The following is a 15,780-nucleotide window of genomic DNA, read 5'->3' on the forward strand; positions in this document are numbered from 1 at the left end:
AATTGGAGAATAAGTCTTAAAGTGCATCGCTCCACTGCAGTGTTACGAAGCAAAATATCCATGCAAAAAAAAGCAGATTATCAAATAACCAGAACAGCAAAAACAACCCACAGCAGTGTCATACACCACAATGTGTGCTATTTTCAAGTCAACGATCTGCCCACTCCACACAACACATTGCGTATCAACACTGATTTTGTGCACATTCACAGATTGTTCTGCAAATGTGCATTCTGGGGCATACAGAAGGGTGCAGGGCTGCAGCAGTGCAGTGTCGTGCAGCTCAGGGCCATGCATGGGTGTTATGACTTCCTTCCTCCCCAATGCCGACCTTTTCCAACTGTATTACCTGCTTTATTTGGACTTTAAAGTGGGTCACCAAGGGGGTGTTACAGTCTTACACGTGAAACTGCAAAAATATGGAGAAACTCAAGAGATGAGCGCACAACAAGGGGCATCGGGGACACATGCCACGCTCTTGGAAAAAATTAGCAGTCATGCAGTTTACCATTAAAAAATCTCTCTGCGAAAGAGTTCAAATGCTTGGAAATCAGTAGCTAAACATTGCCAATACCTATAAAGCGCTTTCCAGACGAGCTGTATGGATCCTGAAGCAGTACATGTAGTGAGTGACGTAGACGAAAGGCTGCCCAAAACAACATCCTATCAACACTCCACCATCATCAGTCAGACATGGAAGACTATCACTCATTTATACAACATGACCCAAAGCAGTGGCAAACACCTACCATTACTAAAAGCATGCAAAGTGGCACACATATGACCTGATGAAAAATGAATTGACAGATGTTAATGCAGACAAACTGAACCATCATCAGACAATCTTTTAACAGTAGACTACATCATATTTACGTGCATCTCTGAACATGACAAAATCTCAAGAGTGTGTAACATGAAAACCCCACTTGTGTCAACACGGATATATTCAAGTAAGGCCCGTTAGCACTGAACGATACTTTTAAAATATAAATTACGATATTAACTGATTATAAACCTGCTGCTCGGTTGAAAGGCTTTTTTATACTTCTATAAGGATGTATTCGGACATGTATCGGACTATGAGGTGAGCCGCTGAAATAATGCACAACAACGGCAAGCGTACCGCCAGAATGCGCACGGAAGCCGCTGGTAGTAACGGTAGTAGTACTCGCAGCGCTTCGCAATGTCACGGGAGTAGTACTATGCCAAGGATTAGCAACAGCTAAATTAGACAAGCAAATGCCTTGTAATTGAGTAAAAGAAAGCTTTGAAACGTGTTCGAACACACTCGCACTGACGCGCAAAAACACTACGCAAAGGTTGTTCATGTCAATAAGGACGTACATGCAGCAAAAGTTGCAAATGATCCACCTTTATGAGCCGTCCTAGCAGAGAGCTGATGACAACGCGTGCAGTAAGTCCGAGTAATGGTGTTGGTTACCAAATAAAGTATTCATTTGATTATTTTTACATTGGCCCGTGACGTTATTACTCGCTTACTGTAGGTAGTGCATTCCTTCCTCGAGCGTAATCCTGCCAGTGCACGAGCCCCAGTCTGCTCTGTTCAAGTAGATCAAACTCATGCCATTCACTCAAAACAATTCGGAAAGGGATAACTTATTAAATTACTAAAAAGCTTGATTTGAACGCTGTGTTTAAAACATTTGACAAAGTTTATCTCTGCATCCCCACCCCCTTCCTTCTTCTTGCTCTAGGTCCTTCCTTGATATTTTTGTGAGCTTGTTTGTTCTCCGTTTTCTTTTACACACAACACTCTAAAATACGGGTTGTCACTAATTTTAGCCGTGGATTCGTTTGAGTGATAAACTACTTACCAAAACAGCTGAAATACTTAGGAGGTAACCTATTAATTTACGGTGCAAATTGCAGATGGGATCTGTCGTGTCGTCTGAAGTGGCAAGCAACGTCCATCCATGTCTTCTGTCTGTCGGGAATCGTACTTTATATCGGTCCTCCGTAAAACATCTTCGACCCCCTCCCAACAGCAACTAAAACAGGGATTAAAAACTATATGAATCCCTCTTCCACTACAGTCACAAAATGGTGAATGAACCACTAACAGCTGGCCCGCCTGGCCAATCAGAGCGCACTGACAGATACAGTAACCTATGGATGAGACCGCACAAACTTGGAGGCGTTTCTCAGTGGTTTATTCCATTTGATTGACAGGCGCTTTGGACCAATCGGAATGAAGCTAGATACCAAGCCGGCGCGCACTCCAAAAGTTACAGTATCCAATGAGAGCGCTGGGAACCATAGGAACAGGGTGTGGGCGGGCACTAGGGAAGTGTTCAAGAAGCGCTGGCCAATAACGCGATACGAGTTCTCGCTCCCTAAAAAAGGTGCGTGTTTACCACAAACGACAGCGCAACACTTCATCCTAAAATCACGTTTTGAAAGAGATGTTTGTAAACTAAAAGTAAAACTCATAAGTGTAAGTTTTAATACTATTTGCTATACTAGACATAGACAAATTTAGTTTGTTATTCTATTAAGTTCTGAGGATTAAAAATAAAAGTAAATTCACTAAACGGATTCGGTTAATCACAATAAAGCCACCCTTGTGCGGGTCCCTGACTAACCGTTTCACTTTCTCACTGCTGTGCTTGTGATTACGGGATGGGACTGTTGTCGATCTCGCTCTTCTTTTTTCTCCACTCTGCCTCGCTGTTCTCTCAGCAACAGCCCCTCACCTCGTGTGCGCGAGCCAATCGTTGCGCCGCGATCCGCTGTCTCTAACGTATGTGCCGTTGTGCCCCGCCCCATCCATAAAAGCCTTGCAGGATTTTGGAGGTGACGTCATCGTTCCGCTGTGTGATTGGCCAGATGCGCCGCGTCGACGAGCCAATGATCAAACTCAGCGATGAAGTCATCAAGCATGTTGCCACCAGCTGGATGGAAGGGGCGTGGCCTGACGTACTCGGCTAACCCCGTGCTTGATGCGTAGTAGGACAACATACTAGTGACCTGAGAGCGATAGAAGACCGTTAAAAACAAGTCAGAAAAACAAGTAGTGTACTTGAATATTTAGTTTAAATACAAATACTGTTTGAAACTTTTTTATTTTTCAAAACGTAGTCCATCCGAGCATAGGAAGCCAAATTCAGGCATACTGACGCATTATCGAATTAATGTTCGTTGTGAATTTCTTCAAGAAGCAAAGACGTCGTTACATAATCGCTGTTGTAGACAGAATGAAGTACTCTCAAGCGCCATCCTCAATGTACAGCGACCTCTGTCGGTTATAAATTGATACAACACGAAACTTTAAAAACTATAAAGATACGTGCACGCGCCACTGTGTGGGGGTTTTAGGGGATTCAGAACACTAAGAAAAGGGGAACTTTTTTGTGCACTTTTCATTGATCAAGACGAAATTAGAGAATTTTAAATAAAGCACGTTTTTTGTAGCATTCAAGTATCTTAAAGGGTCATACCGCCTTATTAGCACGTATTCTCCTCAGCGCCCTGCCCTTTGACCTGACCCCCTCCATGATGACGACCCCTTTCTTTTGGTTCTGCAAAGCTGTGTCAATCAGCCGTCACACATCTATCCCTCTTCCCTACCCTCCCACTGTGCACAGGGAACTTTATTCCCTCCTCTAGTTCACTGAAATGCAGACAACTACTGAAGTGATAAAAGAAGTAAAAGGGAGACGACAGACGGAGAATGTGACAAAACAAAACATGACAGTGATGATGAGATGAACCAGAGGCAGAAATATAACAACAGGTTTCATCTGAATCCCACAACCGGTCTATTGAAGTGTTACTCAGTCAGTGCTCATAAAGAAAACTGATTTTAACAAGTAGACAGACCTGATGCCTACTGATGAAGTTAAATTGGTAGTGGATAAAAAAAATAAAAAAGTTCAACATTCATATAAAACGGTCCATATCAATATGAGTTATATCTTTGTGCATATTGTCTCTCTTTGTTTGCTACTTTCACCTTCACAGACACTTAATAAGAAAGGAGATGCTTTAAAGTGAGAGAAAAAAAATCTTTTCTGGTCTTTAGTAGACAAAAAAAATGACAGATATGTGCAGTGGCCCCTCATACAATCATAATAGAAGCTGCAAAATAATTGTCTAGCTTAATATGACATTCATATAGCTCTAAAATTAAACTAAATATTTCAATATTTTATTTAGCAATATTAATTGCATGTACTTTCATATTCAGAATACATATATCATTTGTACGCGCTAAAAGAGTCTCTAAAATCAATAGTGATGATTTTAGATGGTCAATAAAGCTTGTACTTCTGCTCTTCAGACAGCAGAGGTCAGTCTTAAAGAGTCTATGTTATATATTATATCAACAGGCTGGATACGCAACATGAATTTAATAAATAAAGAACTTCTCAGCTGCTAATGGTCATCTAAAGCATATTTCTTTGCTTGGAATCATATCTATTTATTTATTGGATTGCCCCTCATCAAAGCGTAGTCATTGCAAAAAAACCAACACATGTAAGAGCTTCCACAAAACTGAAACAGATGGAAAAAGGTTGCAGAAACCAGATGGCTTTTAACCAGTTTAATTGACCCTGATTACATTTTAATTACAATTCTGAAAAAGAACACAAAAAAACGAATAAAGGAGGAATTTAAATGTTACATCATGGTATTAAAAACCTGATATTATGAATTATGAAACCACAGAAATACATTTTGAGAAAGAAAGTGAGAGATCGAGACTTTTACACAATAAAACAATACACAATATATCTTTTAAAATCATACAATCCCCCGATGAAAAAAAAAAATGTACAAAAGCAAGAAATCAGTAACACTACAAAATAACAATTACATGACATGACTTGAGTTCAAATCATAAACCTGGTCGTCCCCGGAATGCCCTTCCTCCATCCTATATCTCTCCACAATAACCACCCATATTAAAGTTACAGTTTTACGTTAATTTACAAAAGTTTAAATCTTACACTAAACACAGTCGGGTTGCTCGTGGGAAGGCAGGGCTGGGGGAAACAATGTTATCATGACGACAATATGAGGAGAACATGTCAACAAAATAATGATAACTAATAATAATTAGGATGAACAGCAACATTGAGATCAGAGAGCAGTTCAGGTGAAAAACAAAACATCATTCGACTTGAAAAAGTGACATCCTGGGATAACCGATGAGAGCAGCCTAAGAGAAAACAAATAACTTCCCTCCTAAAGAGAAACAATGCACACACTTTGTGCCCAATTAAAAGTTTACAAGACTGCACTGGTCAATACTGCTCACCCCATCTCAATTTAATTTTTCAGTTTTGAGGTATGCCGGGCGTAAAACCAAGTGCATCCTAGTTAAAGACTTGGCGAATCGATTAAGAAAGCAAGAGGAGATCTTAAACATAATCCAATCTGATTATACTGGGAATAAGGCAGCTAGAAAGAGTCCAAAACTTTGAGGAGGTAACCCGTTGCCAAGTCAGTTTTGTTTGATGTATTATCTTAGGTATTAGGGGCACTTAAGCCATGATATAACTCCTTCCTGTCACTGTAAAACCATTATTTCATGGCTAGTGTCCGACTGGCCACCCTGTTGATGTCTCAAGTCCTTTGCTCAACTTCCACAGGGCTTTAGTGCACACAGGTTTATGAGGTTCATGATGCAAAATTTCAAAATAATTATAGCCTTGGGTGTGGTGTGACATACAGAGACCTGCAGCCTCTCTCAAACACACACACACACACACACACACACACATCAGTTGAGGCAGTAATAACAGGATGTTGAAGAGGTGCGTGCTGGTTGAAGAACCGAATGTGCCACATCATCTGTGGTGCAAAGCTCTCATGCTTTGTTAGAGTCTTATGTACAATTAAGTCTTTTGCTCCTCTACCCTACCTTTTATTACCATGACTAGAAAAGCTAAATTTTCCTCCCTTACCCAAACAGCAACGTTAACCCTGAGGAGAAGAGTCAACCTTCCCCTCAAAATGAAATCTGTTACAAACCCCCCTGAAATTGATATATCTGTTAATGCTATGCTTTCCGTTTATAGTATGTGACACATAATATATAAAGGTATATTGAGTGTATACTGTTCTTTTGTAAAGATTTTGTTTTTCCTTGTCAGACATGCTATTAAAACAAGGCATAAGAGGTTGAGTGTGTGTATGTGTGTGTGTGTGCGCGCAAGAGAGCGACTTCTGGCCACATGCCTTTTGCTGTCTTTCTATTCTTAAATTAGTATTTAAATGTTAGGGATTATGGATTGAAACTGCTATTTCACCTGCCCAAGTCCATAGTAAGATCTCATAGAGGTCCACGGCTGTTCTGTGTGGCTGAAGGACTGTGGACAGTTAATCAGGACAAAGAATCAGCACTAGGGTACATCAAGCGCCAAAATAGTTCAAATTTGACCCCCAGATGGTCTAGTATCACTGTACAAGCTTGTGTGTTTATGTGTGTGTGTGTGTGTGTATGGGATGCTGGTTTAGTTCACATTTAAAGGACTGTCTATACAAGGGAAGCTTGTTATAAACTCCCTAATGTGTATTACCTTCAGACTGTCGTTTCAAAGACTAACCAACTAAGGAACTAGCCATTTAAGAGATTTAGGATCATGGTCTCAGAACCGCATGTTATGCCCGAGTCACTTCATCCCCAACGGAATGAAAGTGATTCAGGTATGGTCCCAGAGGAAAGAAAGAGAACGGAAGAGAGTGTGAGAGTTTTAAGGAGAGCTGGTTTGGATAGAAAAGGAAAGGAGAGAGATTTCCTGAGAACTTACACACAGCTAGATTTCCGAAACACACACAGTCAAAGTCGAATCAGACACTTCATACAAGGAATAAGAAAGGGGTCACGTCTGAGTGTGTGTGTGTGTGTGTTGAGGGATTGTGTCCCTGAGGGTTCGGACTTCTGACCAGGCTGGTTTTAGAACAGAGTCTGTTTGTGACTTTCTGTGCATTTGTATCCCACCACATCAAATGGAGACTGATCACAGTCTGTTGCTGAGGACAATAATGCTGGGCTGCTGGAGAAGAAGATCAAGTCTTTCTGACACCCATCTCTAGCTCTCTTTGTGGGATTTTGAGGGACAGCTCACAGGCACTTTGCAAAATTAAATTCTCTTCTAAAAATATAAAATATTCTCTAGTGCCAAAGGTCAAAGTTCATGACTCCTGAGGGTCGCTGGGGCACGTGGGTGAACTCATTCTTCATTACGGTCACATTGAGATGTACTAGAACATGTGCTGGAGAGCCCCTCGTCTGAAGCTGAGGGCGGCCGGGGAACGAGGGCAGCCTGGGGAACGGGATTCGATTAAGCAAGGGTCAGTTAGTCTAAGTGTGCAGTGTGTGTGTCAGTATTACTGTTGTGAGTATCAGCAGTCATTGATCTAAAGAGTCAGGTGTGAGTGTGGGTCCATCAGCAGTTGTAGAGTTGTATATCAGCAGTCGTCTAGGTGTGTCGATGCATATCAGCACTCCTTGTTCTCCAGTGACAGCTGTGCCGTGGCTCGGTGGAGCTCGGTACTAACTCTGTGATGAGCGAGAGGAGGTGGGCTCTCTGCTTCTCCGCTCCCACTTCCACTCTCCTCCGCCATCCCGTTCCTCTCTTCTCCTCTCACTTTCTTGTCCTCCGCCTCTTCCATGTGCTGGTCCTGATCCCAGCGCCGTTTGAACCGGAGCTTCAGTGGGATGCACTGGGAGCTGGTTTGCGGCAGCCCGCCGGAGGTCAGCTGCATGTCCGCCGGCTCCACGGGTTCACTCTTCACGACGGAGTTACCACGGCGACCATCGCATGAGGATGAGGTGGGAGGGATGAAGAAGGGTGGAGGGGCCGGGGCTTTGAACACCTCTTCCTCCAAGTCCTCATCTGTGTGGAGAGCGGCATCAGTGCCGTTGGGCTGTTGGTGCTTTTGGCCGTGTGGATAATGATTATGGTGACGGTGATGACGGTGTTTATGGTAGTGAGAGGGGAAAACATCAAACTCTTCATCAGCTTCTTCATCACTGATGTCCGTCACTTCGACTTCCTCCTCTGATTCAATGTCAGATATGGGCTCAACCTATAGGGAGACAGAGTTTATGAAGTGTTAAAACAGAGTTGGGTGCTCCGGACTAATTCCCATGAATTTTCCAGTTTTTTGTGATGACTGAAAAAAAAATAGTTTTTGCACTACAGATGATAATTTCAAGACAAATAAAGAGTTTATAACTATGCATAACTACAACTAGACTGCATAAAATTGTAATTCTAGCAAGAAGTGCAGGTTTCTTTTTGAGTTTGTTGTGTTTGGAACGACTTGCAGAGTGTGATCCTCAGTTTTTTTTGTAACCGCTTACAAAGTCAGCAAGTGTATTATAGCTAGTAGTTTTTATAATTCTCATAGTGCATTCCAGCCTTTAGTCCGACTAAAGGCTGGAATGCACTATGAGAATTACTATGAGAATTATATATTATTTTCCCAAGTTCGAGAAACCAAAGACAAGGAACATGAAACAAAAAAAACTCTAAGTAGCAGCTCAATTATAACGTGCATATATGTGCATGTGATTGTATAGATCATAATTCCTGATTACCTTAATCTTGGGCAACCCGGCGCTGTTCAGCGAGCCAGTTGAGGAGGAGTTGGACACCAGTCCTGATCCGCTGGCTGAACTGAGATCACTCCCAAATGACAAAGAGGAACCCAGGCCAGATGTAGATGTGGAGGACAGCGAGCCCTGTCGACCCTGACTGTCGCGGTGTTTTCGGCCCAATGGGGGAGGCTGGAGCTTGAACTTGAATGGAGAATGGTGCTGTTCCTCCCCCAGGTGATGGTGAACAGGGTGAGCGTGAGGTGGTGGGTGGCTGGAGTGATGGCTGTTGAGCACCGAAGGCCTCTCGGCAGGACCACGATCACAACCCTGGGGTCCGGGCATGCCTTTGTCGGGGCGCTGAGGCTGAGGAACGATGATGTTTGGGTAATGAAAGAAGGCACGAGGGCTCAGGTGGTAATTGTAGACGCTCTGGGTGTGAGCCTGCAGGTAGCGCTGCATGTCCTCTGGGTTGAAGGAGAAGATGGAGCCAGGCATGGGCGACAGGGAAGGGGAAGGAGTGTAGGCCAGGTGAGAGCCTGGGGTCATGGAGAGTGCCGGCGAGAGAGGTGGTGCCAACAGGCCTGGACCTCCCGGACCCGGCAGAGGCGAGATGGTGAATGGCGAGAGAGGCTCGGGATGAACCCTGTGTCCGCCGACCTCTGACACTCGATGACCTCTGTGACCACCCGGTCCACCGTACATCCTGAACATAGCCTCGTGAGACAGACGAGGATGAACAGCACCTCGGAAACCGCCGCCTCCACCTCTCTCAGCCACTCGTTCAGTGACTCTCTCCTCCGCCGCACCTCCGTTCCCATCTTCGATCTCAGAGTTGACAGAAGTTCCATCGCTGCAGTCAGAGACAGAGCCACGTGCGATGCGGCGGCCGCTGAACATCCCCGGACTGCGCAGTTCCTCGCTGCTGGGGGACCGCAGCACCTCAGACACCTGCAAGTCTGAAGGAGTGGATGGAGGGAAACGGAAATGGGGACCTGTAGGCACTGGTGGAGCACTTTGAGGAACAGCCGCTCCTGCGGAGAGACAAACACAGGTGAAGGTCTTAGTTGTGTTTTGCATTTTATTATGTGAACAAATGTATGTGATTTGTGGGTCCTCGTTTTGTACCTGCAGACCCCATATCAATGAAAGGGTAGTTGACCAGGACCAGCTTGTTGAAATTAAACTTGTAGGTGAAGCGTTTTCCTTTAGTTTTATGTAGAATCCTCTTGTTGTAATAATACCTGCACAGAAACAAGCAGGACACATTAGCCCACTCGGAAATCACATTTAAACCTGAAATAAGGTATTGGGTTATTAAAATGTCAACGTGTATAATGAATAAAAAAAAAAATCCAGATTCCGCACAAATCAAATAATTAAATGTTTGATATTGATGATATGAACTCTGTGTACAGACAGTCATATGTTCTTGCTTCCAGTGAAGCACAAGATGCTCTTTGGATCATCTAAAATCATCCTGGAGAACATGAACATCAGATTTGACACAAACTTGTGGAGTTCATGTCATGAGTTCATGTTTGAGTGGTGCTATCGAAAAATGAAATTAAATACAGTCATTGTCATGTAACTTTTTATAAATTGCTTTGATGCTAGAAATTTGTAAGAAAATTTGAAATAAATTAATTTAAATTAAATTGAAAAAATAAATGTTTACATTATATATATTATTTATATATATAATTAATAAGAAAATCTGAAATTCACTTAAATAATACATTTGCACACACGCACACACACACACACACTGGATTTTATATATATAAATAAGTTTATATAAAAAAATAAATTAAATATATAGCTACCAGTGCAGTGTACATTTTAAATTAATCCGCTTAATACAGGTACATCAAGAGCCCAGGAAGCATTTAAATGGTTTTGTATGTATTGTTAATATATTTTGTGTGATGGGAGCTATTGTCAGGACAGCTCTGGTCACTCTAGTGTCTGTTTATATAACACTATAACCCACTGATAAATTCTCCTTTCTTAATCCCCTTATATAATCCCATTCTCGCTCTCTCTTCCTATCTATATATTAACCTTTGTCCATCCCCAGTTCTTTACATAACATCTCTCTATTCCTCACAAACCTCCATTCATTTATGTAACTCCAATAACACGGCATCTTTCTTACAGACCTGCACCAGTGTGTGTGTGTGTGTGTGTGTGTGTGTGTGTGTGTGTGTGTGTGTGTGTGTGCAAATCCCTGTGACAACGATTCATCTTGTACTTAATAACCTTCCATCCACAATTCTCTATGAATGACATGTTTCACGGAAGATGCTGACACTGAGCTTTTTGAATGCATAGAGGATATATTTACTCACCCTGCATGTGTGTTTGTGTGTGTGTGTGTGTGTGTGTGTGTGTGTGTGTGAGAGAGAGAGGGAGATAGAGAGTTCAGACAGTCTTGTCTGTGGAGATTGAGCCAAGACAAACAGAGTCTTGTGGTCAGATGAAGACGTGAGCGTGTGTAAATGTATTTAAGTTGTGGTCAAAATGATTTGATTTCTTTATATCAGGTACAGACAAGCATTTTTTTTTAACTAAGTACATGTTGTCAACCTCCAGAAGGGAAAAACATGTGATTGCGACACCACAACATACACAGAATGCACCTTCCATGCAATTATTAACAAAGACACAGATGTAAGCAGGTGATCAGTGATCATGTGACCTATGATAACACTCTGAGCCACATAGCGAGATATAAATATACTTGAGACAGCTGTGGATTAGCATGTCTACCGAATACACCAGCAGCAGCAGCAGCGTTTGCATGGGCAGACATCCAGCTCACACAGTCTACTTACGTCTGCACTGTTTGGCTGGAAGTGGTAACCTGAGTTTATGACGGATGACAGATGAGAACGCAGAGGTGAGATGAAGCGATACTCTAACGATGACATCCTGAACTGTGATGTTCCAATCAACAGGCCAGGCAAAGTAACACTCATTTCTATGGCTGTCAGATATGACTGGTTCTTAAAAACTGTTCGCACAGTCACACAATGCCATTGCTGGATATGCTTTCTATATAGCATGCGGCTGGTTTCTCAAAGCAGAGGTTAAACTTCCTTTAACTACATTACATTGTGCTTTCTGTGGTGAAAACCAGTGTAAAATTAAAAACATTATATGTGACACGTGTTTCTTGAATTGTCATATTATGCATTTGTCTCAGCAATATGATGCTCAAAGACATGCCGTTCAGGTTTACCCAAATCTATACAATATATTATATTATATATAACATTAAAAAATGCAACTTTTTTTCTAAACTCTCCTTAAATCATAAGTGAAAACAAGCCTGATTCAAGCATGAAATACTTATTTAAATAATTATTCTTATTACTATTAAAAAATAAAAAACAGACCTGCAGACCCTTATGGCTTTGTTTCGAGGTCAATAAATCTAAAATGACCTTTTTGACAAGGCAAAGTTAGTTTAGCTTGTAAAATGCTAAGTGGTACGACCCCCACAAAATGTAATATGAAAAATGTAATTATGAATAAATAAGTCACTTACCCCTAATTAAACACATTCAAAAACTTTTCACTTTTTTTTGAAAATGATTACTAAGATGTGTACACTCAATTCAAGGTGACGGGAAAAATGTTATTCGTTTTTACATGATGGTTATACGACATGACGTTTTCATTATTACATTTTTTTTTTTTTACTTAGTTGACATTTCTCATAAACATTTTTCAAAACCATGTGAAACTAACTTGAAAACAAAATAATTCATCCACCAAAAATAATTAATCCACAAACATGACATGTTTTAAACTAGATTTTAAAAATAGTTTTCAACTTTTTTAAATATTAGATGCTTTTATTTGAACCTAAAACCGGAGTAAAACCTGCAAATATATATATTAATCAATATTTGTGTCTTGTTATCAAGTAAAACAAGATAAGCGTGTGATATGTGAATTGTTTACAAAGAATATATCTTAAAGTCATAGTCTATGATGCAGAACAGTGTGTGAAAGAAGTGCCGCCCACCCTACACATGACTGCATGAGCACCCACTCTCTCAAACACACTTTAAAGAGCATTTGAACTGACTTCAAAGCAGAAGAAAGGATTCTTTGAGCATCTGCATCTAGTGGCAATGACCCTCCTTCTGTCACACTCACTTCCACACCTGTGAACCCACTCGCTGGTGGCTGGTCTGACAGAAACACTGATGCTGCTGACCGACATTTTCAAAGGAGAGCATATAACATGACCAAATTTGAACAACTTTTAAACACAGACACACCTAATCTGGAGACTAAATGACTTTAGGGGGTACAATTGAGAAGGTTTCCAGGAAACAATCAGATTTCACTGGGTTATGACTTGGATTAAACAGCAGATTATTAAAAGCTCTCAGGGTCCATATTCTTTCACTGGTGGGAATATAGGAGCTAAACAAACACTACAGCGATTCCTGGTATTCGCAGATCAGGGCATGAACAACACGCTTTATAAAAGAGACAGAATGAAGAAAAGAGAGAGAGAGAGAGAGAGCGAGCATGAGGACTTTATCCTCACAAATTTCTGAAAATATCCTTGCAAACTTTTAAACGATAGACACAAATGCTTGAGTATATCACCACAAAATAGGATTTTTAATTAACTTTTTTTGTTTATTTACTGTACACACAAATGTCTGACATATGCTTAAACTTTTACAAATATATTCACAAATATCTGGAAACAAATTTCTAAAAATATCCTCAAAACCTTTATTATATATATATATTAGGGGTATAACGGTACGTGTATTCGTACCGGACCGTTTCGGTACAGGCCGGGCTTTCAGTACGGTGCACGTGTGTACCGAATGACCGAATGCAATATTTTGTTTGCGGAACATATACATTTTCGAGTTTCCAAACGAACATATTAAGTGGCGGAAGTCTCTGCGTTTAGCGCAAATCCCGCCCTGCAGCTGATTCTAAAGGTCCTTTCACACTGGACGCGAATGTGCTGAGGCGAAAAAACGACTTTTATTTTTTTCGCTTCGATGTCGATTTTTTTTTTACTTTTGAGGCGACAAAAAGGCTTCATCTGAGTCTCATTGGCCTGTCATTGCCCGTCAAAGTGTCAGAATATTTAAGATGACTAATCAAATCAAAGTAGGCGGGCTTTGTGTTCACAGACGCTGCAGAGTGCGAATTTTAGCAGTAGTTCTATGGGCTGATGTTTTTAAGAGGACAGCTCACCTTAAGCAGACTGCCAGACGCTGCTCCAGATCAATTGGTTCCCTGACGTTTGTGGTTTGTCTCGTCAGATGCGGTGCCACTATCTGAAGGAGCTCCTCGAATTGTCCCAAAGACATCCGAAAGTAAGTGCGGAACCGGCCATGATAAAGTTTTAGCTCCTGTACAAGATTGGCATACTCCCCTTCAGACTCTGTTGTTTAGGACTGGGTGCACCCAAAACCTTCTTTTCTGTCTTTTAAAGAAAATGAAAAGCTCATCTTCACTGGATGATGATGTTGAAGTGTCCATTTTCTCAACTGTCGGCGCGAATGTTTTGGAATATTGAAGCTCTCTGAACGTCACAGACATCGCAAATTCGCGTCGCGACTGATGTGAATGGTTTTGACGCGAACTATTCGCACGCGAACTATTCGCTTTTTCGTTTCGCTTTTTTGTTACGCATCCGGTGTGAAAGGGCCTTAAGGCCGGTGGGGACACACTGGCTGCGTGGCGTTTCTGCTGTTTGTCAGTTGCGTGACGGCTGCTTCACGTTTTCTGTGTCTTTACACACCAGAATCGTGCCTGACGCGGCGCTGGCGTGCTGCTGCTACTGTAGGTGACATAGAGGGAGCCCGCCGAGGCGCCGACAGACCAGGATCTTGCCTTCACTACAACAATATCTATACTTCATGTTGAGCATAAATATAAAGCCTACTGATAAAGGACACCGTCAATACTGTTTGACAGGTGCAATATGCCAGTGTGTCACCGTTCTAAAGTTTTCTAAAGGCATCACGCGAGTGTGAACCACTACAACTAGGAAAAAAATGATTGTAATTCAAATGCAGCTCCCGTCGGCATTTAAACAGACCTTTGCTCTTAATTCCGATTGGTCCAACGCAATAACGAAATCTGAGCAGGTCTAAAAACTGAAACTGTTGATGCTGCATTTTACACTTTGGAAAAGTTATATATATTTTTTTTTAAATATGAGCAGGCCTACAAGCTGGGATTGGTAATGCTGCACTGTAATCATAGTTATTTATTTATATTTTTCATTATATTTTATTATATGATATTGGTTTGAGACTGAGAGTATTTTATTTAGTGGAGAACTTTGCAGCAGTATTTTATTTCTTATTCTTTTTTTATTTTATATATATTTTATTAAAAAGTAAACAAATTGTTAAAAAAAAAGTTTATAGTAATAAACAACCTGCAGTTTAATGTTTGCATTTCTTTCCCTTACTGTACTGAAAATGAACCGAACCGTGACTTTAAAACCAAGGTACGTACCGAACCGTGATTGTTGCGTACCGTTACACCCCTAATATATATATATATATATATATATATGTATATATATATATATATATATATATATATATATATATTCACACAAACATTTCTAAAATATACAAAACTATTCACCTCCACCTTCACAAACGTCTAAAAAAAATCCTCAAAAATCTTAAAAAATATCCTAAAAATATGCTCACAAATGTCTGAAAACAAGCTTACAAACTTGAATATCCTTGAAAATATCTGAACACACACACTAAAAAAAGTCTAAAATATCATTAGATATCCTTGAAAACTTACCATCAAATGTAAAAAAAATACCAACGCCCTCTATTATTAGCTAAATTAGTATTACCTCTACTTTGGGGGCAAATTTGTGTGCAAAATGTAAGAAATATGACAAAACCTCACTATGGGGACGTTTACATTTTCAAAAAAAAAAAACATTCATAAAAAAATACTGTCATTTTAAAATCTACAGAGTTTTCTATTAAAGACAGGGTTATGCTGTGGTTTAGGTCTACAGTTCTTCTAAGGGTGCTTTCACACGTGGTAATCCAAGGGTTCGAGTCTAGTGGGGGGAGTGAATAACCAGCGGTCTCTTCCACCCTCAAAAACACGACTGAGGTGAGACCCTTGAGCAAGGCACCGAACCCCCAACTGCTCCCTGTGTGCTGCAGCAATAG

The 15,780-nt window shown here is 41.0% G+C and overlaps 1 protein-coding gene across 1 annotated transcript in view; it reads right to left on the reverse strand.

Moving 5' to 3' along the window:
* Window positions 1-4,416: 4,416 nt before the first annotated feature.
* LOC132102935 (ETS domain-containing transcription factor ERF-like) overlaps window positions 4,417-15,780 on the reverse strand; it is a 43,630-nt gene continuing 32,266 nt past the window's right edge. The window contains exons 3-5 of the mRNA XM_059507666.1: window positions 9,698-9,813; window positions 8,573-9,603; window positions 4,417-8,058 (exon numbers count right to left, since the gene is read on the reverse strand). Coding sequence (XP_059363649.1) covers window positions 7,468-8,058; window positions 8,573-9,603; window positions 9,698-9,813 — 1,738 coding nt within the window. The 3' untranslated portion in view covers window positions 4,417-7,467. The remainder of the gene's footprint in view (window positions 8,059-8,572; window positions 9,604-9,697; window positions 9,814-15,780) is intronic.

Source organism: Carassius carassius, chromosome 24 (assembly GCF_963082965.1).
Source record: "Carassius carassius chromosome 24, fCarCar2.1, whole genome shotgun sequence".
Lineage (NCBI taxonomy): Eukaryota > Metazoa > Chordata > Actinopteri > Cypriniformes > Cyprinidae > Carassius > Carassius carassius.